General features: G+C 40.5%; 1 protein-coding gene across 1 annotated transcript in view; it reads left to right on the plus strand.

Moving 5' to 3' along the window:
- The window catches only part of Diaph1 (diaphanous related formin 1), a 99510-nt gene that overhangs the window by 18655 nt on the left and 55541 nt on the right, over window positions 1-25314 (plus strand). Inside the window, exons 2-14 of the mRNA XM_057788564.1 lie at window positions 13316-13342; window positions 14075-14230; window positions 15455-15556; window positions 15884-16014; window positions 16190-16276; window positions 17241-17304; window positions 18601-18740; window positions 19306-19414; window positions 20386-20496; window positions 20666-20784; window positions 21469-21585; window positions 22603-22718; window positions 23432-23496. Of these exons, the coding sequence (XP_057644547.1) occupies window positions 13316-13342; window positions 14075-14230; window positions 15455-15556; window positions 15884-16014; window positions 16190-16276; window positions 17241-17304; window positions 18601-18740; window positions 19306-19414; window positions 20386-20496; window positions 20666-20784; window positions 21469-21585; window positions 22603-22718; window positions 23432-23496 (1344 nt within the window). The remainder of the gene's footprint in view (window positions 1-13315; window positions 13343-14074; window positions 14231-15454; window positions 15557-15883; window positions 16015-16189; window positions 16277-17240; window positions 17305-18600; window positions 18741-19305; window positions 19415-20385; window positions 20497-20665; window positions 20785-21468; window positions 21586-22602; window positions 22719-23431; window positions 23497-25314) is intronic.

The following is a 25314-nucleotide window of genomic DNA, read 5'->3' on the forward strand; positions in this document are numbered from 1 at the left end:
ACTTTAGATTGTCAGAATCTAAAGATCTGAGAAGGATATCAGGGAACCAGCAGGTCAGGGGGGCCTGGTAAAAAGGTGAGCATTTTGAAAGATTGCAGTAAAAGCCAACTCCTTAGACATCAGCTGGAATATGCTTAGGGAAGTATGCTGTTGTAGATTTTGTGTACCTAAGCTCACCACGACCAGCATTAGCTTTCTTGAATAAATCAGGGCAGAAAGAAAATTCTGTGGGATGGAGTGAGTGTTTTTGACAGTTCAGATATGAAAACAAAAGACAGGAGGGCAGAACACACACACACTTGACAATGGAATATCATTCAGTGTTAAAATGAAATGATCAAGATAGGAAGACATAGAAGAACCTTGTGTGTACTACTAAGTGAAAGAAGGTACCAACTGAATGGCATTTTAGAGAAGGCCAACCATGAAGACAGAAAAAGGCCAGTGGCTTCAGGAGGAAGGGGATGGAAAGGCTCAGTCGACAGAACTTTCATAGCAGTGAAATGGTTATTCTAGGTATATTTGCTCAAACCCATAAACCATAAAATACCAAGAGTGATCCGTAGAGTAAATTATGACCTTTGGATGATTATGGTATCTCAGTGAAGGGTCATTAATTATAGCAAATGTGTCATAGAATGTTAGTAAAGAGGGAAACTGTGCAGCTGCTGGGACAGGGGCATTATAGGAACATTCTGTAGAGATTATGGTGGTGGTCCTTGAAAATATGTATATGAAACAAGTGTGCCCTACAGTAGCACATACAACAAGGGCAGGTTTCTTGCCTCAGCAAGTGAAGGTGCCTGCTAGTCAAGATTGGCACCTTGAGTTTGATCCCATGCAGAAGTGAAAGGAGAAAACTGACGAAGTTGTCCTCTGATCGTCAAATGTGCACTGTATGCCTATGCATACCCATCTTGTAGACATGATGATAATGATGGCTGGGTGGTGGTGGCATACACTTTTGATCCCAGCATTCAGGAGACAAAGGTGGGAAATCTGAGTTCAAGGCCAGCCTGGTTTACAGAGCAAGTTCCTGGACAGCCAAGGCTAAGGCTACATGGTGAAACCCTGAATCCAAAAACAAACAAACAAAGCCAAAAACCCCAAAACAAACAACAACAATAATATTCAACAGTCCATGCATTCAGAGTTTCTAACTGTTGTTTAGACCCTTGCTTTCGATGAGCAGACAACATAACGATTGTCAGACATCTGAGGACATTTCCTAACAGGAGAAAGTAGAAGTAAATTGCTATATAGAGGGGAAGGTTTAATAACAGAAATTAATATCGACTACAGAAAAATTCAAGCCGGGCGGTGGTGGCGCACGGCCGGGCGGTGGTGGCGCACGCCTTTAATCCCAGCACTCGGGAGGCAGAGGCAGGCGGATCTATGTGAGTTCGAGGCCAGCCTGGTCTACAAGAGCTAGTGCCAGGACAGGCTCCAAAGCTACAGAGAAACCCTGTCTTGAAAAACTAAAAAAAAAAAAAAAAAGAAAAATTCAAAAGCAAAAGGATCTTTAGGAATTGAAAATATAAAAGTTAGCCAGGAGGTGGTGGCACACGCCTTTAATCCTGGCACTTGGGAGGCAGAGGCAGGCAGATCTCTGTGAGTTCGAGGCCAGCCTGGTTTACAGAGTGTGTTCCAGTACTCAAAGAGAAATCCTGTTTCTAATGAAAAACTATAAAAGGAAGAAAGAAAGTATGAAAGCTGAACAATTGGAAAAAAAATCACCCCCTCCCAAGTATAACAAGAGTGTAGATAAATAGAAAAGAAAGTACAAACAAGGCTCAGAATATGGGAAACCCAGTATCCAAATAAGAGAAAAACAACAAACAGAAGAACAAGTTACCAAGGAAATAAAATAAATTTCCCAGCACTGAAAGCGGGGATAAAAATAGAATGTACAAAGACCCAACATGGTTAAATTTCAAAACATCCATAAGAAAATCCTACAGAATTGAACAGAAAATGGGTAGTATGCGGGAGCCAGAGCAACCCCACATTTCCTGACTAGAATGGCCTTTTAAAAACCTGAAGAAAAGCAATTTTCAACCTACAAATCCCTACCCAAACACAACAGTTAATCAAATACAACTTCAAAATAGACATTGTTACATATTTTAGCTTTAAAAAGTTTATCCCCATGTATTTCAGGAAGCTGTTCTAGGATATGCTCCATCAAAACAAAGGAACAAACCAAGTGAAAGACTTGAAATAACAATAAACAGGAACTTTAGCAGAGCTGAGAGGTCAAAGAAGCCCCAAGAATATTTGTTCTATGCCAGGAATAGAGAGTAACCAGCTGTAATGGAGCAATGAAGCCATTTGTGGTGACATTCACCTGTAATCCCAGCACTCCATTGACCGAAGAGGCAGGAAGACTATAAGTTCCAAGATCAGGCTGAACTTTAAAGTGAGCTTCCTGGACATCTACTGAGACTCTGTCTCGCTGGGCGATGGTGGCACACACCTTTAATCCCAGCACTCGGGAGGCAGAGGCAGGAGGATCTCTGTGAGTTTGAGGCCAGCCTGGTCTATAAGAGCTAGTTCCAGGATAGGAACCAAAAGCTACAGAGAAACCCTGTCTGGAAAAGCAAAACAAACAAACAAACAAACAAAAAACACCAAAAAAAAGACTGTCTCAAAAAAGCAAAACAGCAAGCAAAATACAACGGAATGATGAAAATTGCATCAGACTTTTTTTTTTTTTTTTTTTTGGTTTTTCGAGACAGGGTTTCTCTGTGGTTTTGGAGCCTGTCCTGGAACTAGCTCTTGTAGACCAGGCTGGTCTCGAACTCACAGAGATCCGCCTGCCTCTGCCTCCCAAGTGCTGGGATTAAAGGCGTGCGCCACCACCGCCCGGCTGCATCAGACTTTTAAAGACTGTCATCATCAACATCTGTTTCTGTCCTGGCTTTTGAAATTGACAATATATGTCTAACCCTGTCCCAGGTTCTTGGCTCATCTGAATTGTACACTCATGGTGCACACATGTGCTCTGACATGTGTATATAAGCATACAACTATGCACATACTACAGGACAACCTTGGGTGTCATTCCTCAGGGTCCATCCATCTTTTTGTGAGAAAGGGTGTCTCATTAAGTTGGCTTAACTGGTTGTTTTAGTAAAGGAGTCCCAGCGGTCCTTCCTGCCTCTGCCTTCCTGGCCAGCCATCACACCTAGCTTTTTTGTTTGTTTTTAACATAGGTACTAACAGTCCGACTCTGGTCCTTATGACCAACTGAACTGTCTTTTCAGCTTCCATAGGCTTTTATGTATTGAAGTTTATTCCTTTACTTACTAAAGAGATCTCTGTTCAGTTCCCAGCACCCTTGTCAGGCAACTCATCACTGCCTGTAATTCCAGTTCCTAGGGATTTGCTGTCCTCTTCTTGCCCCTGGGGCAACTACACATACAAACACAAAAACATATAAATAAAAAATAAATCTTGTTTTTTTTTTTACCATGTTTTAGCAATTATTATGAAAATTTGTATACAAGTTTTTGTGTAGACATGCTTTTCAAATAAATATCAAGGAAAGCCAGTCATGGTAGTGCATACCTATAATCCCCTTACTCAAGAGACAGAGACAGGAGGATTATCCTGAGTTTGACCTTAGCCTGATTTATGTAACACCGTTTCTAAAACAAAACAAACAAAAACCACCACACACCAAGGAGCTTTGTTGGGTGGTGTTCCGCAGCCACACAGCATTAGGGTGCACTAAGGTTCTGCCTCTTGGCCATTTCCAGAGTCTTATAGTTGTATTTTGGATTTGGGTGTCCCTGATGACGTAGGCTGTAGAGCAGCTTCTTATGAGCTTTTTTGTTGGTGTTAAATGTGTGTCTTTCATGGGTTGGTAAACTGGCTCTACTGCTGAGTCTTGAGTTGTTGGTATGTTTTAGGCAATAGATTTTATTAGATTTGTCTTCCATGCGTATTTTCTACTAGTATAACTGTGTCTTCGCATTGTCGTTTGTAGAGCAGTAATTTAAAAAGAGCATTTTTGTTGGGAGACACATATCCAGTAATTTTATTGAAAGTCAATATCAGCTTCTTTGAAGAGACTTTGAGAGTAAACAGGTAGTTAATAACCTTTTTTGGATTGGATCTCTTAAAATTGAAGCTACAGACATCTGAGCTTCTGCATGGGTCCTGGGAGCAGAACTCAGAACCTCTAGAAGAGCAGCAAGTGCTCTTATCTTCTGAGCCCTATAGTTAGAGTAGGGGCAGGTTACCAGCAAGACCCCAGAGCCCAGAATAGTTTAAATCGTAACAAATTGAGCACTGTCTTACTTAATAGTTTTAATTTTAAGTGTATTATTTAGAATATTAGTCTCCAAACTGCATTGCAACTATCTTATCATTTTAACTGAATTTAAACCAATTTTTAGAAATTCCAAACAGCTTTATGGTATTGGGGGCTGTGCAAGAGCAGTGTACAATGTTAACCATTGAGCCATAAATAAATATTTTTAAAAGAGTTTCCCAGTATGGGCATAAATTAACTCTTACTTCTCTACATATAAACTCTGAAATGCCCACTGTAGTATATCAGTATGTCCACACATAGGGCATAGTGACACATAGCATTTGGGAGGCAGGTAGATGAGTTGAAGCCATTCTGCTCTACATAATGAATTCCAGGTCAGCCAAGGCTGTACAATGAGACCTGGCTCAAAAAAAAAAAATATTTCATAGGAATATTTTTTTAACTTTTGGTGCATAACATGTATGTATGTTAGCTGTATAACATTATTATTTTAGAGAAAATACTTAAAATGTAGGTTCTAAAGATTAAAAGATGAACAATGAGCCTCTCATAATTTGAGGAGTGATTCATAATTATGTAAAGAATACTTAATTTAATTCTAACTTATTTCTAAAGAAATAATCATTGAGGGGCTGAAGAGCTGGCACAGTTGTTAAAAATGATAACTGCTCTTCCAGAGGACTTGGGTTCGATTACCAGCACATGGAGGCTAACAACCTGTTGTAATTCAAGTTCTAGTGTATCTGGTGACCTCTTCTGACCTCCACAGCTACTAAATATGCATGTGATACACAGACATATATGCAGGCAAAATACTCATGCATATAAATAAAGAAAAATCAAGAAAATGCAAACATATCATTTGATATGACCAGTTTCTGGATTAGAGTTTGTTTTTGTTTTGACACAGGGTCTTACTGGCCCATTACCTTGCCATAGTCTCCTGAGTGTGGAATTATAAATATACAGTGTGATATCCATCTTCTAGAATATGCTTTTAATAAAAAAAAAGCCCTTAACTTACAAATGTTTGCACTTAAGCTGTTATATTGAAGCAGCAAATATCAGATGTGTTTGCTATTATATTTTGTCACTATCAGACACAATATAGAGAATGTCAAAGTAAGAGGAGCCAATAAAGGGTGCTTATTTCTCATTTGAAAAAAGAATGGTGAGGGGGCTGGAGAGATGGCTCAGAGGTTAAGAGCACTGAATGATCTTCCGAAGGTCCTGAGTTCAATTCCCAGCAACCACGTGGTGACGTGGTGGCTGCTGCCCTCTTGTGTGCAGGTGTGCATATATGCATGCAGGCAGAACGTTGTATATATAATAAATAAATCTTTAAAAAAGTAAAAGAAAAAAAGAATAAAAATGACTTGAATTTATTTTAAAGTTTAAAGTTGTTCATTCTGCTCTTAGGACAGAAAAGTAGTAAAGCCTATTAATTGTCCTTTGTCATTAAAATTTTTGCACTTTACATCTAAATATACCTCTGCCGCTGTTCTCCGTTGGGAGGAAGTCTGTCTCTTCAGTGCAGTGTGACAGGGTATTTCATTGTTGTCCTGGCATCCAGTCATATGTTAGGTACTGTCTCTGTTACCAAAGTGCCAAATAGAAAACACTTAAAGAAGGAACTCTGAACTCTGCCTTGTTCTGTGAGATTGGACGCATTTGCTGTCACACCAGCTTGAATCTATTATGGCTCAGGAAGGTTCAGCCCATGGTTGTTTGGCACCATATTCTTGTACAGACCATCATGGCAGTAGAAACATGTAACAGATGAGAGCTGTTCACTTCATGGTTTACCACAAAGTAGGGGGTGAAACAAGCTGTTAGGAATAATGTACTTCAAGGAACTTCCCCCCAGTGACCATTTCCCCTCACCTAGACCCCACCTTCTAAGGTTCTACAACCGTCCAAAATGCTACTACCAACTGGGGCTCAAAGTAGAAGCCTTTGGGGGTGAGGACTTACGTTCAGTCCATAACAGAGTACATGGTAGTTTTTATAGTTGTTTGCTTCCTTTTTTCCTTTCATTTTTAAATGAAGTGTGTGTATCTGTGTGTGTGTTGTGTGTGTCTGCATGTGCACATGTTAGTCAGGAGTTGAATTTTTCTACTCTCTGGGTTCTGGGGATTGAACCCAGGTCACAAGTCTTTATTCATGAGTCACCTCCTCATCCCTGTTTGTTTAGTTTTTGATACAGTCTCCCACTCTTGTAGCCTACGTGAACTTCAGACTCACAACCCCCAGCTTCTTTAGTTTAGTTGAGATTACAAGTGTGTATCATCATTCCCAATTTGAGTCTTATTTTGGCATAAGATCTGTGTCTATATTTTTTAAATGTAGATGTCTTATAAACATTAGAATAAATTTGTTGTTAATCACAAAATAATTTGAGATTTTGTTGAGTTTGGTTTTTTGGGGGAGGGGGTGCTTTGAGACAGGGTTTCTCTGTGTAGCCCTGGCTGTCATGGAACAGGATCTGTAGTCCAGACTGGCCTCGAACTCATGGAGATTCCCGTCTCTGCCTCCCAAGTACTAGGATTAAAGGCGTGCACCACCACCATCGCCCGACAATTAGGGTTGTTTTAATCTGTAGATTAAATTTGGAGAAATTGATCCTAAAGTAATCAAATCTTCCTGTTCATGAGTATGGAACATCCTTTATTTGTCTATTTCTTTGATTTTTATGACTTTAGATCTTGTACATACTTTGTTAGATTTATACCTAGGGAGTTTATTTTGGGCAGTGCTGGTGGGAATAGTTTTATGTTTGAAATGTCATGTTGAATTTCTTCATTGTTTGTGGTGTTTGGTTTTTGGTAGATACTTTATCAAGTTGAAGAAGCTCCGTATTTCTGGGGCAGTTGCTAAATTTCCTCAGGAGATGTTTAATCTGTATCTAGAGTCCATAAACAAATAGCATAGAGCTTCAGGTACTCTAAACATAGTAACAGTAAAGTGTTTACTTTTTGGGTTAAAATTTGTAATTGTTCATTATGTCTCCTGGCTCCTGTTTTGGGCAGTGGTGCTCTGGGTGATCTTAGACTAGATAGTAGCTTTAGGACCTCCACCTCAGAGAAGAGTGTTCCAGCCTCCTGAGAATTGTAGGAGAAACTTGCTGAGTGTTTGCTACAACAGTACTTCCAATCTAGAGGCCATCTCTTTACCCTTTCCTGAGAATAAACTTGCAGATTGCTGCTGGTGGGTAGTTTTCCAGTGGCACTGTGAGGCTGGATTGTTTGTGGGGTACCTAGGGATTCAACTATTGGAGTAGCTTCTCCTACTCCTAGGTAAACCCTTCCCTCCCTCCCTCTCTCCCTCCCTCCCTCCCTCCCTCCCTCCCTCCCTCCCTCCCTCCCTCCCTCCCTCCCTCCCTCCTTTTCTTCCCTTCCCTTCCTTTCCCTTCCCTTCTCTTCCTTCCTTTTTTTGTTTTGTTTTGTTTTTGAGATAGTATTTCTCTGTAGAGCCATGGCTGTCCCGGAACTCATTTTCTAGACTAGGCTGGCCTTGCACTCAGAGATCAACATGCATCATCATCGCCTAGCTAGCTTATTATCTTTTACCTAGAAGTTATTAATCTTTTTGTGAACCAGATCTGCTTTGCTATTTTAAGATTTTAGATCAGTGTTTATGTTTCTTTCATCCTCTGTTTTTGTGGTTGAAGGTCTGAGGGGTAGTATGTAGTGCATTCCATTGGAGAGACAGCAAGTATGCTGTATCACTCAGGTGGGGACCGTAAGGATTTGCAGATCATGGAAGACGCTGAGTAGATGCACTGAGAGCTGGGTAGATGATCAGAGTCTTAAAAGATGGAGGGACATCAAGGCACCAGGCACAAGTGTACCTTGTAGCATTGTCTCTTTGGAGTGCATTGTTTTCGATTCTTTCACTTCTCATGATCTAGAAATGTCCTTATCTTCATCACAGACTCCATAAAAATAAAAAAAAAATAAAAAAACCCAATTATTTGGGTGGGTACTATAGACACGGCTCAGCAGTTAAAGCACTTGGAGGGGGCCATTCAGTTTCTAGTACCCATCCAGAGGCTCCCAAGTGCTTATAACTCCAGTTCCACAGAGACTGATGCCTTTTCTGCCCATCTTGGACACCAGGCACACACATGCACATCTGTACATGCAGACTTTTACACATACAAATAATATATAAAAAATTAAAACTAAAGTTGGGCGGTGGTGGCACATGCCTTTAATCCCAGCACTTGGGAGGCAGAGGCAGGCGGATCTCTGTGAGTTTGAGACCAACTCGGTCTACAGAGTGAGTTCTAGGACAGACTCCAAAGCTACAGAGAGAAACCCTGTCTCAAAAAACTGAAAGAAGAAAAAAAATTTAAACAAATATTAAACAAAGCCTTTTCAAACGCTGTGTATAGAATCTGTAAGAGAAAACATACATCATTGAATGAGTAAGCCATGTTCTCAGTATCTCGTAGTAACAGGTTTCCATTTCAATAGCTGAGCTTGCTGTTTGTTTGGGTATTTTATTGGGTTCAGAAATAGAATTTGGTCTGTGCTGTTATTTGCTTTGTTGGGTGTTGCTGCCCTCTGTTGGACTTTCTTGGGAACTGCAGCTTTTCTGCATGGTTTACTTCTGTGATCCTTAATCCAAGTTGAACACTGACACATGGATTATTTTATTTTGTTTATATTTGTTTTAGTATATATATATATTTTTGAAACATGGTCTCATACGTCTCACTCTTTCTTTGATCTCGCTATGTAGCCAAGGACGATGTTGAACTGATTCTCCTGCTTTCATCTCTCCATTATAGATGTGCATCAATGTGTAAGATTTACGTGGTATTGAGAGCAAACCCAGAACCCTCCAACACACTTGGCAAGCACTCTACCAAATGAGCACATTTAAAGCCTCCAAAAACTATTTTTAAGGTTCAGATACATTTCTAATGATGCTCCAGGAAAGCAAGGGAAATGGGCATTTCTTTCTTTGCCGAGTTTGTGTATGCTTGCTTATCTATGGCAGAATTACTGCTAATGAAGTGGGAATAAAGCAGAAGAGTGTGGGGAGCACAGATCTGGGCACTTTAGGATCTGAAGACTTCTGATTGTGTGACTGATGATTCACTCTGTCTGTCTTGGTGTTGGCTTCTTCAGTGATAGAATGAAGACGTGGAATAGATGCTGAGGGCTTCCCAAGGATTGACTCTTTAGGTCCCTGGCTCTACACTCAAGGAACCTTTTAGTCTGGAAGAAGTAGAGCAGGCAACCTAAAGAAAATTGTAGCCCACTCTCAATACTATGAGTCAGACAGGTAGCTATTATTTTGGAAACACCAGGAAAGGCACCTATCCAAGAGAAGCAATCATCCTGCCAAGCCTGCTGGAGTGAGTTAGCTTGAGAAGTACAGTGTAGGCTGAGGGAGGCAGCAGTCTAGGGAAAGGCTGGGATGGTGAGGCCGTGTGAGCTGTTGGGGCCTGCAGCTAGGTCAGCATGGCCAAAGAATAAGCTTTGAGGGAAGAGGGTTTGTTCAGTCGCAAGCCTTGGGGGAAGGAGTAGCAAAGTTATATACCATGGTAAGGAGTTTGGATTTTAAGTTGAAGGCAATGAATTTGTTTGTTTTGGAGACAGTCTCTTGTAGCCCAGTCTGGTGAGACTTACTCGGTAGCCGAGGATGACTTTGAATCCCTTATCCTTTCATCTTCTCTCCAGTGCTGGGACTACAGGTGTGCTCCACCACACCCAGCTTTAGAAAGAGTATTCTCAGATCTAATTTGGAGAATGGATATGGCATTGGGCAGACAACAGAAGGTACCTGGTAGTTTAAGAGACCATTGCAGCGGAACAAGCAGGGACCCAGGGTAATGGAAGTGGATGGAAGAGATGAACCCAGAGTCTGTACACAGAAAGAACAAGGTGCTAGTTCCTTTTCCTTTAACTTAACCCACTGCTGTGGATTGTCTAGATCCCGGTTCTGTTACTATAGCACATTCACCCTAGAGTTCTTGACTGTTTCTTGTTTTTGTTTTTTAAACATTTTTAATTTGGGGGTCAATGTTGAGATAAGCTGAATCTTGGCTATGACAACTTAAGCTGCAGGAAAGTTGCATCCCCTTTGTGTCTTGTTTCTAGATGCCACTTAGATCACTTAAGTCCTACAGTGCTTGCACACAGTTACTGTTAATTTCAGTTTGTTGACCCTGTGAAGCTGCAGCTTATTGTTGCTGCCCACCCTTGTCAGACAGGAACCCTTTCTATGTAAGCTCAGGTTGGTCTTGAACCTGCTGTGTAACCCTGGCTGCTTTGAGCTTTGAGTCCTTCCATCTTAGCTTCTGGAATGCTGGAATTAACAGGTGTGTTTGACAACCACCTCTGTGTGTCAGATGACTTCGGGATACAAAATAAGGAAATGTTTTGCAGTCTTCTTGGGTAGTGCTTTGCCATCCTCTTGTCTGTACTCCCAATAAACAGTCCCCATGAAGTTCTGTGGGTGCTGAGCAAAGGTTCCCATGTTCTCAGACAAGTGATTTGTACTCAGCCAGTGGAAACTTGACCTCTTCTGGGCCCGGGAGGGCAAAGTGAATATTCTTTTTTTTTTTTTTTTTTTTTGTTTTTTCGAGACAGGGTTTCTCTGTAGCTTTGGTGCCCGTCCCAGAACTAGCTCTTGTAGACCAGGCTGGCCTCGAACTCCCAGAGATCCGCCTGCCTCTGCCTCCCGAGTGCTGAGATTAAAGGCGTGCGCCACCACCGCCCGGCAAAGTGAATATTCTTAATTTACTGTGGACTTAACTGAATTGTGATGTGTGATTGTGAGGATCAGAGTGGTGTGGATCTTCTGTCATCAGAAGACTAGATGAATAGCTCTGTGGTGAAGACAACTGATTTTTTTTCATTAAATTAGTCAAGAGGCATTTACCCTAGCTTTTCATGGATATTAACAAAACCAACAACAAAAATATGGTTGAAGTTGAATAGAGTGAAGAAAACGTCCCACCTTCCTAGACTTAAAGCATTCAAACTTTAAAGTACCTGTGCGTTTGTGTGTGATTACACGTAAAAGAAAATAGAAAACGTTAAGCAATTATAAACTTAACACCTATATAGTTACTGTCCATGTCAAGAAATAGAAAATAATAAACACTCTAAACACCTTTTTGTTCTTGGTTATAACCTATAGTTTTCACAGTTAATCATTGTTGGACATTTGAGATAATCATGCCCTTTATAATTTTTTTGCTTTTTTTTTTTTTTTTTTTTCAAGACAGGGTTTCTTGAAACCCCGGCTGTGCTCTGTAGACCAGGCTGGCCTCAAACTCTGAAAGTGTTGGGATTTAAGGTGTGTACCACCACACCCGACACTTTTTTGTTATTGATTTATTTTGTTTTTACATTCCAGTCAAAGTTTTCCCTCCCTCCCCTCTCACCAGTTTCTCCTCCACCCTGACCCCAGCCATTCCTCCTCCACTGTTCCATAGGAGGGGGTAGAAGGGGGGATTGGATATCAGCCAGTCCAAGATATATCAAGTTTCAGTGAGACTAGGTGCCCCTCTTCTGTTAAGGCTGAATGAGGCAATCCTGGAGGAGGAATGAGTCCCAAAAGCTGGCACCACAGTCAGAGACAGCCCTGCTCTCACTGTTGGGAGTCCCACAGACCAAGTTATACAACTGTGACATGGGCCTAAGTCAGGTTCATGCAGACTTTGTGGTTGTCAGTTAAGTCTCTTTGAGCCCTTATGAGCCCAGGTTAGTTGATTCTGTGGGGTTTCTTGGGAACCCTTGACACCACTGATTCCTATAGTCCTATCTCCCCTTCTTCTGCAGGATTGAGTCACTGAGATCTGTCATTGATGTTTGGCTTTGGATCTCTGCATCTGTTTTCATCAGTTGCTGGGTGAAGCTCTCTGATGACAGTTGGGCTAGGCACCAATCTATGAGTATAGCAGAGGTTCATGAATCATTTCGTTGATTTTTTTTTTTTCTTTTCCTTTTTGTGTTTTTTGTTCTGTCCTGTATCTCTGGGTTATCTTGCCTCTGGGTCCTAGCCCTTGGACGAGTTCCCTCTCAGGGTATGGGTCTCCAGCTGTAACAGTCATTAGTCACTCACTCCCATAATTTCTGTGCTGTCTTTACCCCAACTCATCTTATAGGCTGGACAAATTTTAGGTCTGGTACCTTTTATAATCTTACATTCCAAGTAATATGATTTGGATTGATGTCATCTCGCTGGCTATTGAGACTTCCTGTTTCACATATTGCAATATGTCTGTGTATGCATTTGTTATTTAAGTGCACACTTCACAGGGCAGATGCTTATATTGCTGTGTTGAATAATAATGTATGTGCATTTAATTTTACTTGGTAGTGTTAGCCCAGTGGTTTGTGCTAACACCAGCAAAGTATGAGAGAGCCATTGTTCCTCTACAGCTAGACAGATAAAAAAGGTAGGGATCAGACCCAGAATCTTACATACGGCTGTGTTTCTGTGAGCCTTGAGAACATGAGCTGATAACTTCATTATTACAGTTTTCATCTATCTATTTGTGATACTTGGAATCAAACCTAGGGCTTTGCATGCTAGGCAAGGACTCCACCACTGAGTTTTTAACCCATCCTTACCTCTCTTTTAAAATTTTGAAAGAATCTTACTATGTTTCTTGGCCTGCCTTGGATTCACTTGCTAGCCCACACAGATTTTGAACTCATGGTACCCCTGCCTTAGCTTACTAAGTAGCTAGAACTTGTACCACTAGGCCAGACTTGAGCGTGGTTTTATTTTGTGTTGTTTACTAATGAAATGGAGCACTTTTCATAAGGTGGTTGGTCACTGGTTTTAGAATCTGTTCAGTTCTCTACTCCCCCACCCCAAGTTGTTTTAACTTCTCTTGCCCCTTCCCAGAGTCTGTGCAGAAATCTGTTAGTGTGTGGAAGGTAGCTTAGGGCCTTTCTGTTTATTTTCTTTTCCTTTCTCCCTTCAACCGTTCTGATGTTTGGGAGTTCCTTGATATTTCACTGATCTCTTTTCTTCTCCCTCCTTTTTTTCTCTGTTTCCTAGACTTTGAAGCGGCTCATGGCAGATGAGGTAAGGAAATGTGTATGGGGCATGTGCATGTTATGGCTCGCTCTCTTTTCTCTTAACATGCGCAGTTTCTGTAACTTTAACTTGTAACGTTGTAGTGTCAGAATATCCCAGGTCTTTTCTCACTTTGTTTAACCCATTGCATGCTTTCTTTGGTGTTTTTTTTTTTTTTTTTTAAACTTCCACAGTTGGGCAGTTTTAGCTAGAATTCATCCTGCATTCTCGATGCCACTTACACCATTTGAAGCCCCACAGTGCTCTTTTGCATACAGTTACAGATATTTTCAGTGGATTGAGCTGATGGTACCGAAGCTTATTGCTGCTTCTACCTTCATCAAATAGAGTCCCTTATTGTAAACCCAGGTTAGCCTCAAACTTGGCCCTTACTGCCCTGGAACTCACTCTGTAGACCAGGCTGGCCTTGAACTCAAAAAGATCCACCTGCTCTGCCTCTAGAGTGCTGGGAGTAAAGGTTTATGCCACTACACCAGTCTAGAGAGGTTTGAAACCTTAATGCAAGCATTTTCTGTTTCTTACACTTTATTATAGATGAGAATAAAGTCAGTATGCTGTGTTAGATCTGAGGAAAAATGATTTCTTCTTATGCCATATAATCTTGACTGCATAAACTAAAAATACTAAGCCAGGGTAAGAGGGTAAAGTGTTGGCTATTTGGTGTTTGGTTTGTTAGGTGAGGAATGTGGATCGCTGCTAATACTTCTTTCTCTTTCTTAGCTGGAGAGATTTACCAGCATGAGGATTAAGAAGGAGAAGGAAAAACCCAATTCTGCTCACAGAAACTCCTCTGCATTGTATGGAGATGACCCCACTGCGCAGCCATTGCCTGAATACACTGATGAGCAAATCCTAGTCTTTTTTGAGAAGATGCTGGTGAGTCATCTTCTGAGTGATGTTGCCTGCCCAGCTCGCAGTTATAGGCATTTGTCTGTCTGTGGTGGTTGTTTTTAAACGAATGGTCTCCTAATTGATGTTTACTATAAAGAATTCTAGGCTTAATGTGAAATGTTTTAATATTAACCCCATGAAATAACGACTAAATATGTAAATTTCAGTCCACGGGATTAGAATCTGTGAGTTAAACTTGGGAATATGTGATTACTGACTACCTCGTTAATGGATGTCTGCCTGGCAATACTCTAGCCACAAAAATGTAGTGTGGGTGGACCAAGCCCTGTGGTAGTATGGTCACCACTTTGAGGCTAAGTCAGAAGATGAAGTGAGGAAGCATTTATAATGACCTCTGTATAAAGAAAAAGCTGAGGAATACAAAGGCATCATTTGCATTCGGTCCTCTGTTTAGTGGGGAATTTGGAAAGAGCTTACTAAATAGAAGGCCTTTAAAGATTGTATCTGAAGTCGGTTTAGTTTTGAGCTATGCATGGTTGTGACTTACTTTGCTGTCTAGTGAGAACAAGGACACTTTGCATGGACACTCTGCAATAACCAATATAAATGATTAGGCCTGAAAGTTCAGGCAGATTTTGTTGGTGTTGATCTTCTTCTTCTTCTTTTTAATGGCAGCAGTTTTCCAGTACTGGAGAGATGAAGGTCTGCCTTTAATGAAGAAAATATTATGTATGGTTTCCACTCAGTAATACAAAAGAAAATGTATCAAGAGTTTATTGTTTCCTAGGGAAACCGTCAGAAGTCTATATATTTTAAAGTGTCCAGTGGTTTAAAGACGGAGCTCAGTGGTAGAGTGTATGTATACCCAGCATGTCTGCCAGCATGCAAGCTTCATACCAAGGATGGTTGGTGTCTGTGGGGATCTGTACTGCACTTAATTAGATTTTATCCCTGAGGGATTTTTATTGGTTACCATAACTTAAACTTCTAGGAATCAAGAAAACATATTTGTTCACTAATGATTTGCTGTGTCAACTCATTACTAAGTATAATAAATATTAAACACTGAAAACTTAAAAGAGGCAGGGAGAATTCTGTGAGTTCAAGACAAGCCTGGTCTACGTAGTGAGGTCTTGGACATCAAGAGCTACATTGTAAGACCCTGTCACAGAAAAACAAAACAAAACAAAAACTTACATGATAATTTTATTTTTTTCTCTCTGCCTCCCTGCCCCCTCCTTTTGCTAGGTGGATATGAACCTGAATGAGGAGAAGCAACAGCCTTTGAGAGAGAAGGACATTGTCATCAAGAGGGAGATGGTGTCCCAGTATTTGCACGCCTCCTCAGCTGTAAGCTCTAGGGCAGATGCTCACAGGAGGCTGCATCCTTACCCCAAACCTGCTTATTCTGCTAATTTTATAGACTATTCTATGTCTCTATTAATTCTGCTTAATCCTGTTAGATAAGCCTCCTCTTGACTGACTCTTAAGTCTTGATTTGCCACCTTTTTCCCAGACTTATTTTTAAGTTCATGAACTATTTATGAATCTCATGTAGTTTGGTAGTTTGTATAATGGGTATCTGCCCTGTTAATTTTTATACTGTGTGATGAGTATAAGCTAATAACTTATGTTTAGGCTCAGTGTTTACTGACCTCTCTATATGCCTCTTTCCAGGGCATGAACCAGAAAGAAAGCTCTAGGTCTGCCATGATGTACATTCAGGAGCTGAGGTCAGGCTTGCGGGATATGCATCTGCTTAGTTGCCTTGAGTCCCTTCGAGTTTCTCTCAACAATAACCCTGTCAGGTGAGAATTCTGAGGGAACAGTACCAGAAACTCATGCCGTAGTTCACAACCAAAGGAGGTAGGGAAGTATGAGAAAGGTCTGGATGGGAGGTGAAGGATTTCTAGGATAGAGTTTGCAAATAGCCTTTATTGACTTAAATTGATACTACATTGCCTTTAATCTATTTTTTTGTAGTTGGGTGCAGACATTTGGTGCTGAGGGCCTAGCCTCCTTATTGGATATTCTCAAACGGCTCCATGATGAGAAAGAGGAGATTTCTGGGTAAGGAATTTTGGGTCTTTATATTTTCTAGGTTGAGGGCCAGAGTGGGCTGTTCATTAAGGAAATAACAACAGTTAAATTCAGATTTATGGACTAGGAGGAATATGCTGTTGGATGAAAGTGAAGTTTCTTGTGGAAGAGATTAGAGGATGAGCGTATAGATGGGAAGATCTATACCAGTAAAGATTATTAGTCTCCAGTTGTTTTTCTGTCTGGAAAGAGGATCTGATTTCATCTTCAGTTGTACTGTGATCTGGTCTGGGCCACATTACACTTGGAGGTCTTTTTTAGAGTATACATTATTAGTTTGGGTTTAGTTTTATAGTAGTCTTCAGTATTGGGATAAATTCTTGAATACCATAACTATTTTAGGCTGTTATGCTGCCATCCAAAGTGCCCAATTCTTCTGGAATCTTTTTTTAGACAAATAGTACATGGAATTGGGTCTGTGTGTACTTTCTCAGATATAAAGCCTTTTCAGTATTGGCAAGGAGTGATAGGATAGTATCTTAAAGAATTTAGTACCTAGCTGCCTAAAGGGAGTTAAGGGATGAAGTTTTGTTTGCACACTTAACACATGTTTTAATAGTGTCGGGGTCCAAACTTAGGGCCTTGCACTTGCTAGGCAAGTATTGTACTATTGAGTTATGCCCAATCCCGAATTGGCAGGTTTTTAATTTAATACTAAATTCTCAAATTACAAGTGTATTAGCCAGTTGATATTTTTGTTAGTGTTTCTGGGTCAAGTGCTTTGTGATGTAGGGCTGTACTACCTTTTGACATGACAACATAATGCTGTCATTTATGAACGTGCTGGGCTGTATTCATAACTATCTGTTAGATTCTGCTTAGCTGCTAGTTGAAAGTATTCCTGATGTCCTTGTTTGAAAGATTGAACAATCATATGGAAAGAAGATGTATTATAAAATAAAGGGACTTTGCTGATTGTGTTTTCTGTGTGCAGAAACTACGACAGCCGGAACCAGCATGAGATCATCCGCTGCTTGAAAGCTTTCATGAACAACAAGGTGAGGTTTTCCCTGTTTTGACCACAGCTGCCATCTCGATCTTCGCTATTTCTCCTTTGTAGTCTGCCAGAAGGAGAAGAAACTGAGGCTTAAGGCTTTGCCTTTCCTTTCCATACTGTAACTGTACTTTACTGCAATGTATGTGAGCCTCTACGGAATTCGTCCCACTAGTTCTGATTTCTGTTTCAGAGGGTAGGCTAAGTGTTCTTGTACTTTACAGTCTTTTTACTGATCTTGTTGTTTGACCTGTAGTTATTGTTTGGAATGTTATTTCCTTGCCTCTTTCCTACATTCATTCATCCCAGTCTCAAGAAGTCCAAATTTCCCTTCAGTTTGTTTGACCTCTTGTTGCTTCTGCTTCCACCTCCCAAGAGCTGGGATTGCAGGTGTATGCCAGTATGCCATTTCTTCTAAAATATTCATTTCTAACTTATTTTTTTGTAAAGTTAATGTCTGATCTCACTATACAGTCCTGGCTATGCTGGAACTCACTGTGTAGATGTGAATTTATTTTTATTTTATTTTATTTTATTTTATTTTATTTTATTTTATTTTATTTTATTTTATTTTTTGAGACAGGGTTTCTCTGTAGCTTTGCAGTCTGTCCTGGAACTAGCTCTTGTAGACTAGGCTGGCCTCGAACTCACAGAGATCCGCCTGCCTGCCTCCCGAGTGCTGGGATTAGAGGCGTGTGCTACCACCACCTGGGAAAGTGAAAGTTTGTTGTGTGTCTTAGGAAGTTTATTTTGTTGTAATCTTCTCTGTTTAACTGTTATTGGGAATATATTCTCTATTCCTGTGCTAGTTTCTAGAGTCTCCAAAGTGAGTGTCTTAAACAACAGAAATTCATGGTCTCAGTTCTGAAGGATGGAAGTCCAAGATCCTCTGTCAGCCAGGACAGGTTCTTCCTGAGGCTGGGAGGGAGAATGTGTTCCATGTTTCCCTTCTGCTCTCTAGTAGCTTGCTGACAACTGGTTTATAGATGCATTATTTCTATTTCCACTTGGTGTTCTTGTGATGCTGTGTGTGTACATGTCTGGGATGTAGAGTTCTCCCTTACACAGGGACCAGGCATACCAGATTAAGAACCTGCCTTACTCCAGTGTGGCTTCGTGGTAATTCAGCTAATCTTATCTGCAATAACTATATCCCAAGAGGCTACGTTCTAGGGTTCTAGGGGATTAACATTCTTACATGTATTTGAGGAGATAACATTCTATTCATAAAAAACCCTAAGCATGTCCTTGCTTGTGTGTGTTGTCATTAAGCCTCATTCCTTTGTTCTTGTCTTAACAGTTTGGAATCAAAACCATGTTGGACACAGAAGAAGGAATCCTACTGCTGGTCAGAGCCATGGATCCTGCTGTTCCCAATATGATGATTGATGCAGCTAAGCTGCTGTCTGCTCTTTGTATCTTACCACAGCCAGACGACATGTATGTGACTGGAGCTATTTCTGCATTTTCCATTTTACCATCTTCTTGTAGCGTAGAGGAAAATTGAGTTACTTTGGTGTCCTTTTGGTGTTTAGAAGCTTAGTAGTAAGGCCATATTTCTTCTCAGAAGTGAATGTTAGGGTTTTAGTGCAGGTAGAGTATTTGAGGATCCACAGTGCTTTAAACAGAATCTTTTTTGTTATCATCATGATACTTCAAGCAGAAAATTCTAAAAGTGAACCACATGTAATGTTTTTTAGAGATTGATTAGTACTCTTAATATTAAATGGTCCTTAAAAAGTCAGAGCAATTTATATTTCATAGCTCAGAGGTCTTAATTTTGTATTCATGAGTAGGAGTCTAAGAAGGGTTTTAGGAAATTTTTTTTCTCAGAAGATAATCCATTACTTTTTATCAAATTCTAGTGTCTGTGAGGGTTAAGAGAATAATTTCAAATGCCTGAAAGCATTGATAATGTCTTGTTTCCTAATTGGTTTATTCCCTGCCAAATCTATCCATGTCTGTCAGTGCACCTGGGCAATTCACTTTCTTTTATTTTGGACAGGAATGAACGAGTTTTGGAGGCAATGACAGAGAGAGCTGAAATGGATGAGCTTGAACGCTTCCAGCCACTGCTGGATGGATTAAAAAGTGGGACCTCCATTGCACTCAAAGTATGTATATACACTCTTAAAACTGGGCCAACAATAGAACAGAATAGAATAGAATTCAAAATGGAAAGACCAGAGTTCATTTGTCCTTTATTTTTCTGTGGTGCAGGAAATCGAACCGAGGGCTTTGCTTATACTGGGCAAGCCCCCTACTACCGAACGACCACTGAACCTGAGAGCCCTTTTTAATTTTTATTTTGTGTTAGAGTCTGGGCTGGCCTCAAACTCATTATATAGTACAGGCTAGACATAGCTGATCTTTTTGCCTCCCAAGTTCTGGAATTAAACATGTAATAATTGCCTGGGCAAATATTGGTGATTTTCCTGCCTCCTGATTCATGGGTCTACATCACCATGTCTAGTGTCATTTGGCCTTTTAATAGACGATATGGGGCCTGGAGAGATGGCTCATCAGTTAAGAGCATATACTGCTCTTCCAGAAGACCAAGTTCAATTCCCAGCACCCTTGTCAGACAGCTCACAACTGTCTGTAACTCCAGCTCCAGGGGTTTCTGACACTGGTATTCATGTGTGCATTCACCTGCACACACACACACACACACACACATTAATGCACACATAATTGAAAATACTAAAAGTTTTTAATAAAAATAATAGAGTGGTTCTCAACTATGTCTTTTATATTTTAGTGTTTTTTTTTTTTCTGAAGAAAATGATTTTATTCTCTAAAAAACAAATAACTACTTTCCTCCTTGTGATATTGGGGGGAGTAAATTAGTTATTAGCACCTGAGGAAGGGCAATTTTCTATAGGAACATATTCTGTTAGATCCTTGGATTCATTCACTAAGTACTCTAGACTTGCACTCAACAATGTTTTGTTGCTCTGGTTAAAATTCTTTCCTATAGTTTTTGTTGTGTATCTTTTTATGGAGCTCCAGAATGTATATAAATAGTGGAATCCTTATTTATTAGGCTTAATGCTGACATAGCAGCTGGATTTGCTTATTTCAGGTGGGATGCCTACAGCTGATCAATGCTCTCATCACTCCTGCAGAAGAATTTGACTTCCGAGTTCACATTCGAAGTGAACTAATGCGCTTGGGGCTGCATCAGGTGTTGCAGGTAAGATAAAACATTTCATTAAGAAGTCTGGATTGTTCCTTCCTGCTCGCACAGCCCTGATCATCACTGAGGTGATTCTGGTTTTCAACTTAAACACCAGGTTGAAAGGTTTGGATTTCTAGGCACAGAGGAGATTTTTGGGTTCCCTGACTTCTTCTATCATTGCCAGGAGCTTCGGGAGATTGACAATGACGATATGAGAGTACAGCTAAATGTGTTTGATGAACAAGCGGAGGAAGATTTATATGATCTGAAGGGACGGCTAGAAGACATTCGCATGGAGATGGAATATCCTTTTGTGACTGATGACTGAATTATGGAGTATTGTGGCAAGTGATGACTTAGAGAATAGGGTATAAGACTGAGTGTGGTGGCACATGCCTTGAGTTTGTCTCCTAGCATTTAGGACGGATCTTGACTTTTAAGACAGCCTGGTCTGTATTGTGAGCTCCAGGACAGCTAGGACTACATAGAGAGACCCTGTCTCAAAAATATATATATTTATTTTTAATAAAACTGGTGTCTTTATATTGCTGTCCATCATGGACCAGGAAAGCCATTAAAGGTGACCTTTTTAACCTGAAAGCATCCATCAACCTGGCAGTAAAGTAGCAGATGTTGCAACCAGATTGCCCTCCCATCTTAAAGCATCCATCCAAATCTGTATGTTTCTTAGAACGCAATAACTTACTGAGATGGGTGCTATGTAGAACTCTTTGGACTGACAAACAATATTTCTATTACGTATTTGATTACCTGCCACGGGTAGCTTTGAGGTAGTTCTATTTTTATTTTCTGTCGTAGATTTTCAGGCTAAGTCCTAGGGATCCTTTGTCTATGGATAGTCGCACTCTTGGCTAAAGGAACTAGAGATGTTTTTGGAACAGTTGTTAGAGTGGAAGTGGCATCTTTCAGTAAGCCACCTGTCAAACAGCTTCTAAATGTTTGATTTCCTTAGCCTGTCCTTTCTACTGACTTTGGTGAAATCTTCCAGATTCTTTTGAACACAGTGAAAGACTCAAAAGCAGAGCCACACTTCCTGTCCATCCTGCAGCATCTCCTATTGGTTCGAAATGATTATGAGGCTAGGTAAGCTTATATACCTGTGGGAAATGTTGAGTCTGAGTGGAAAAGCAGCATCCTTAAATTCAAAGATTGTTCTAGAAAGTTTAAAAAAGAAAGGAAAAACATTGTGGGGGTTCATTAGTCACAAATCTAAAAGAAGTTGTCAGCTGTTTGATCAACATAACAACTGCTTTAGTTTAGTTGAAAGGCACTTCTTTGGGAATAGTCATTGTGTGGAACGCCCTTAGAAAGGAATAGGTAAGTGGGGTAAGGATGACAGTAAAGACAGATGGCAACCTAAAATTCTTTCTGGTTGCCTGGATGTAGAGATCAGCAGTAGCCTGACAAGGAGGATCATACGAATCAAGCCTAACTGTTTATTTAAATGGGAAAGTACTGGCATTGGGAAGCAGATGTTAAGAAAGTATGTTGGGATAGGGCAGTGGTGTCACGCACCTTTTAATCCCAGCACTCAGGAGGTAGCGGCAGGCAGATCTCTGTGAGTTCAAGGCTAGCCTCATCTACAAAGTGCGTTCCAGAACAGCCAGAACTGTTTGACAGAAAAACCCTGTTTGTTGGGGGATGAGAGATAGCTCAGATGTTAAGCATGCATACTGTTCTTGTGGAGGACCCAATAGTTCCCAACACTCATATCAGCTTCACAAACCACCTGTAATTCCATCTGACACTTGTGACCTCCATGGGCACTTTTATACATGTACATATACACAGATATACACACAATAAAAAATCTTTTTAAGTGTGTGCATGAGAGTGTTCATGTTGACATCCATGTTTTCCACATGACTGAACTATAGCCCAGTCTATAAGAACTGTTGAGTATCTGAAATAGGAAGAAGAGCTGATCTAGAAGAGAAGTCCCTAGTACAGCAGTGATGCTTTTAGCTTCACCAAAGCTCTTTTCAGAATACTTATCCTTAATTCTTTATAGTCAAAGAAGTTAGCTTTTCTTGATCCAGAATACTTCTGGAAGTTACATTTTGATTTCACTTTGGTAAGTCTGTTTTGTTTCTTTCATAGGCCACAGTACTATAAATTGATTGAAGAATGTATTTCTCAGATAGTTCTACACAAGAATGGAACTGATCCTGACTTCAAGTGCCGGCACCTCCAGATTGATATTGAGGGATTGATTGGTAAGCAGGCTTTCCTACTTGACTCATCAAAACATTCAGTGCTTATACCTTTTGTTTTCTTCTTTCAATGAAATTTTCAAAGAAATTATTCTTGTCCCTATTTCTGTTCTTTCTCAGTATACCCTTTTTGCTAAGATTATGTGGTCTCTTTAGTTTATTTCTGCACAAATTGAAAATCTTGCCCTTTCTTATATACTGCTTTTTGCAGACTTTAGCGTTTTCTGACCCTGCTGGTCTCAAAATCATAAAGGTCACACTGGCCATCCTTCATGTGATTGTTATACCTCGCACTTAGAAATCATAGCTTGAGGACATGCAAGGTGGCAGTAAGTAGAGGTGCTTGCATGCAAGCCTGAGGACCTGAGTTTTGCCCCAGATTCCTTATGGTGACAAGTGCCACTCTTCATAGTTGTCATCTGACTTTCACATGTCTTACATACACATGCCTATACTCAACCTGTACATATACACTCATGCACTCACATATACACAAAAAGTATAACAACTGTATAAATAAAATTAAGAGAAAGTGTAGATTGTATTTAATGAAACTTGCATTTCTTGTTCTAGTGTAGAACATTAAGAATAACAGCAACAAAAGGATAGACAACTGCCCTTGAGTATATTGGAGGCTTAGGAGCAGAGGCACAGGCTTAGGAAACAGAACTTTACTTACTGAGTTGTTTTCAGATCAAATTGTTTTTTATTTTCAGATCAAATGATTGATAAAACAAAGGTGGAAAAATCTGAGGCCAAAGCTACAGAGCTAGAAAAAAAGGTGCGTATGAGGGGATCAGTGCTTGCTATTTGTGTGAGAAAGCCTAGGTTCAGTCTCTAGTGTAAACCACAAATACATATATGTGCAAAACAAATATACACACGTAAGTTTAGGGTATATATTTTTCTTTGAAGATAACTGTTTCTTGACATGCGAGACAATATTGTCTATGATATTTTGAAAGCATTCAGAATCTAAAGGTTCCTAGAGGGAAATCTTTTTGTTAGTGAGACAGAGTATTGATGTGAAATGAGAAGCTTGAGTTGATCTCACAATGTTCTTGGGCCACCAGGCAAGCCAGCAAAGACAGATGATACTCTATGTAAGTGTTCCTCTTACTCCAGGACAGTAGGAAGTGGAATATGCCTCAATTCCTGTTATTTCTGTAGTAATTAAGGATTTCTGCCATGGCTGGAATTGTGCAAGGCAGCTGTCCTGGTTTGTCTAGTTAGGGTCACTATTGCTATGTTGAAACACCATGACCAAAAGCAACTTGAGGAGGAAGAGATTTATTTCACTCACAGTTCCCTATAACAGTTGATCATCAAAAGCAGTGAGAGCAGGAGCTCACCCAGGGCAGGAACCTGGAGGCAGGAGCTGATGCGGAGGCCATGGAGGGGTGCTACTTACATGACTTGCTCATGCTTTCTTAAGTCAGAAACACCAGCCTGCAGAGGTGACCCGGCCCACATTGGACTGAGCCCTCCCAAATCAATCACCAATTTTACAGGGGCATTTTCTTTTTTTTTAAATTTTCTTTCTTTTTTGTCCCCTTCTTTTTCTTTTTCGGTCTTTTGACTTTTGAGACAGGGTTTCTCTGTAGCCTTGGCTGTCCTGTCCTGGAACTCACTCTTTGAACTAGACTGGCCTCGAACTCAGTCTTCCTCTGCCTCCTGAGTGCTGCCCCACCACTGCCTAGCTATAGGGGCATTTTCTCAATTGAGGCTCCCTCCTCTATGATGACTCTAGCTTGTATCAAGTTGACATAAAACTAACCAGGACATGATTAAAGGTCTTTCAAGTCTTCGATTAGCTGACTTGGTTTCTGGCTATTTAAGTAGGAAGACTATGAACATGATCTCTTGTCTCCTCCCTTTAACTTTGTTTTTAAAGTCAAGATCATACTGTTCTCTTCTTTTCAAAGCATTACTTAGATGGGTCAGTAAGCTCTATAGAGTAGGTGTTGAGACAAAATAGTAAATTACAGGAACTAGCCCTTATGTTTCTAACTGGGATAGGCAGCATCCTAGTTTGGTTTCTGTTGCTGTGATCAACACCAGGACCTAAAGCAACTTGAAGAGGAAAGGGTTTATTTCATCTTCCACTTGATAGTCTGTCATCAGGGAAGCTAAGGCTGGAACTTGAAGCAGAAACTAGAGGAATGCTGCTTCCTGGCCTCTTACCACTGACTTGATCAGCTACCTTTCTTTTTTTTTTTTTTTAAATATTATTTATTATGTATACAATAGTCTATCTGTGTGTATGCCGAAGGCCAGAAGAGGGCGCCAGACCTTATTACAGATGGTTGTGAGCCACCATGTGGTTGCTGGGAATTGAACTCAGGACCTTTGGAAGAGCAGGCAATGCTCTTGAGCCATCTCTCCAGCCCTCAGCTACCTTTTTTTTTTTTTTTTTTTTTTTTTTTTGGTTTTTCGAGACAGGGTTTCTCTGGTTTTGGAGCCTGTCCTGGAACTAGCTCTTGTAGACCAGGCTGGTCTCGAACTCACAGAGATCCGCCCGCCTCTGCCTCCCAAGTGCTGGGATTAAAGGTGTGTGCCACCACTGCCCGGCCCTCAGCTACCTTTCTTAAACATCCCA

This window comes from Chionomys nivalis, chromosome 14 (assembly GCF_950005125.1).
Source record: "Chionomys nivalis chromosome 14, mChiNiv1.1, whole genome shotgun sequence".
NCBI classification, from domain to species: Eukaryota; Metazoa; Chordata; class Mammalia; order Rodentia; family Cricetidae; genus Chionomys; species Chionomys nivalis.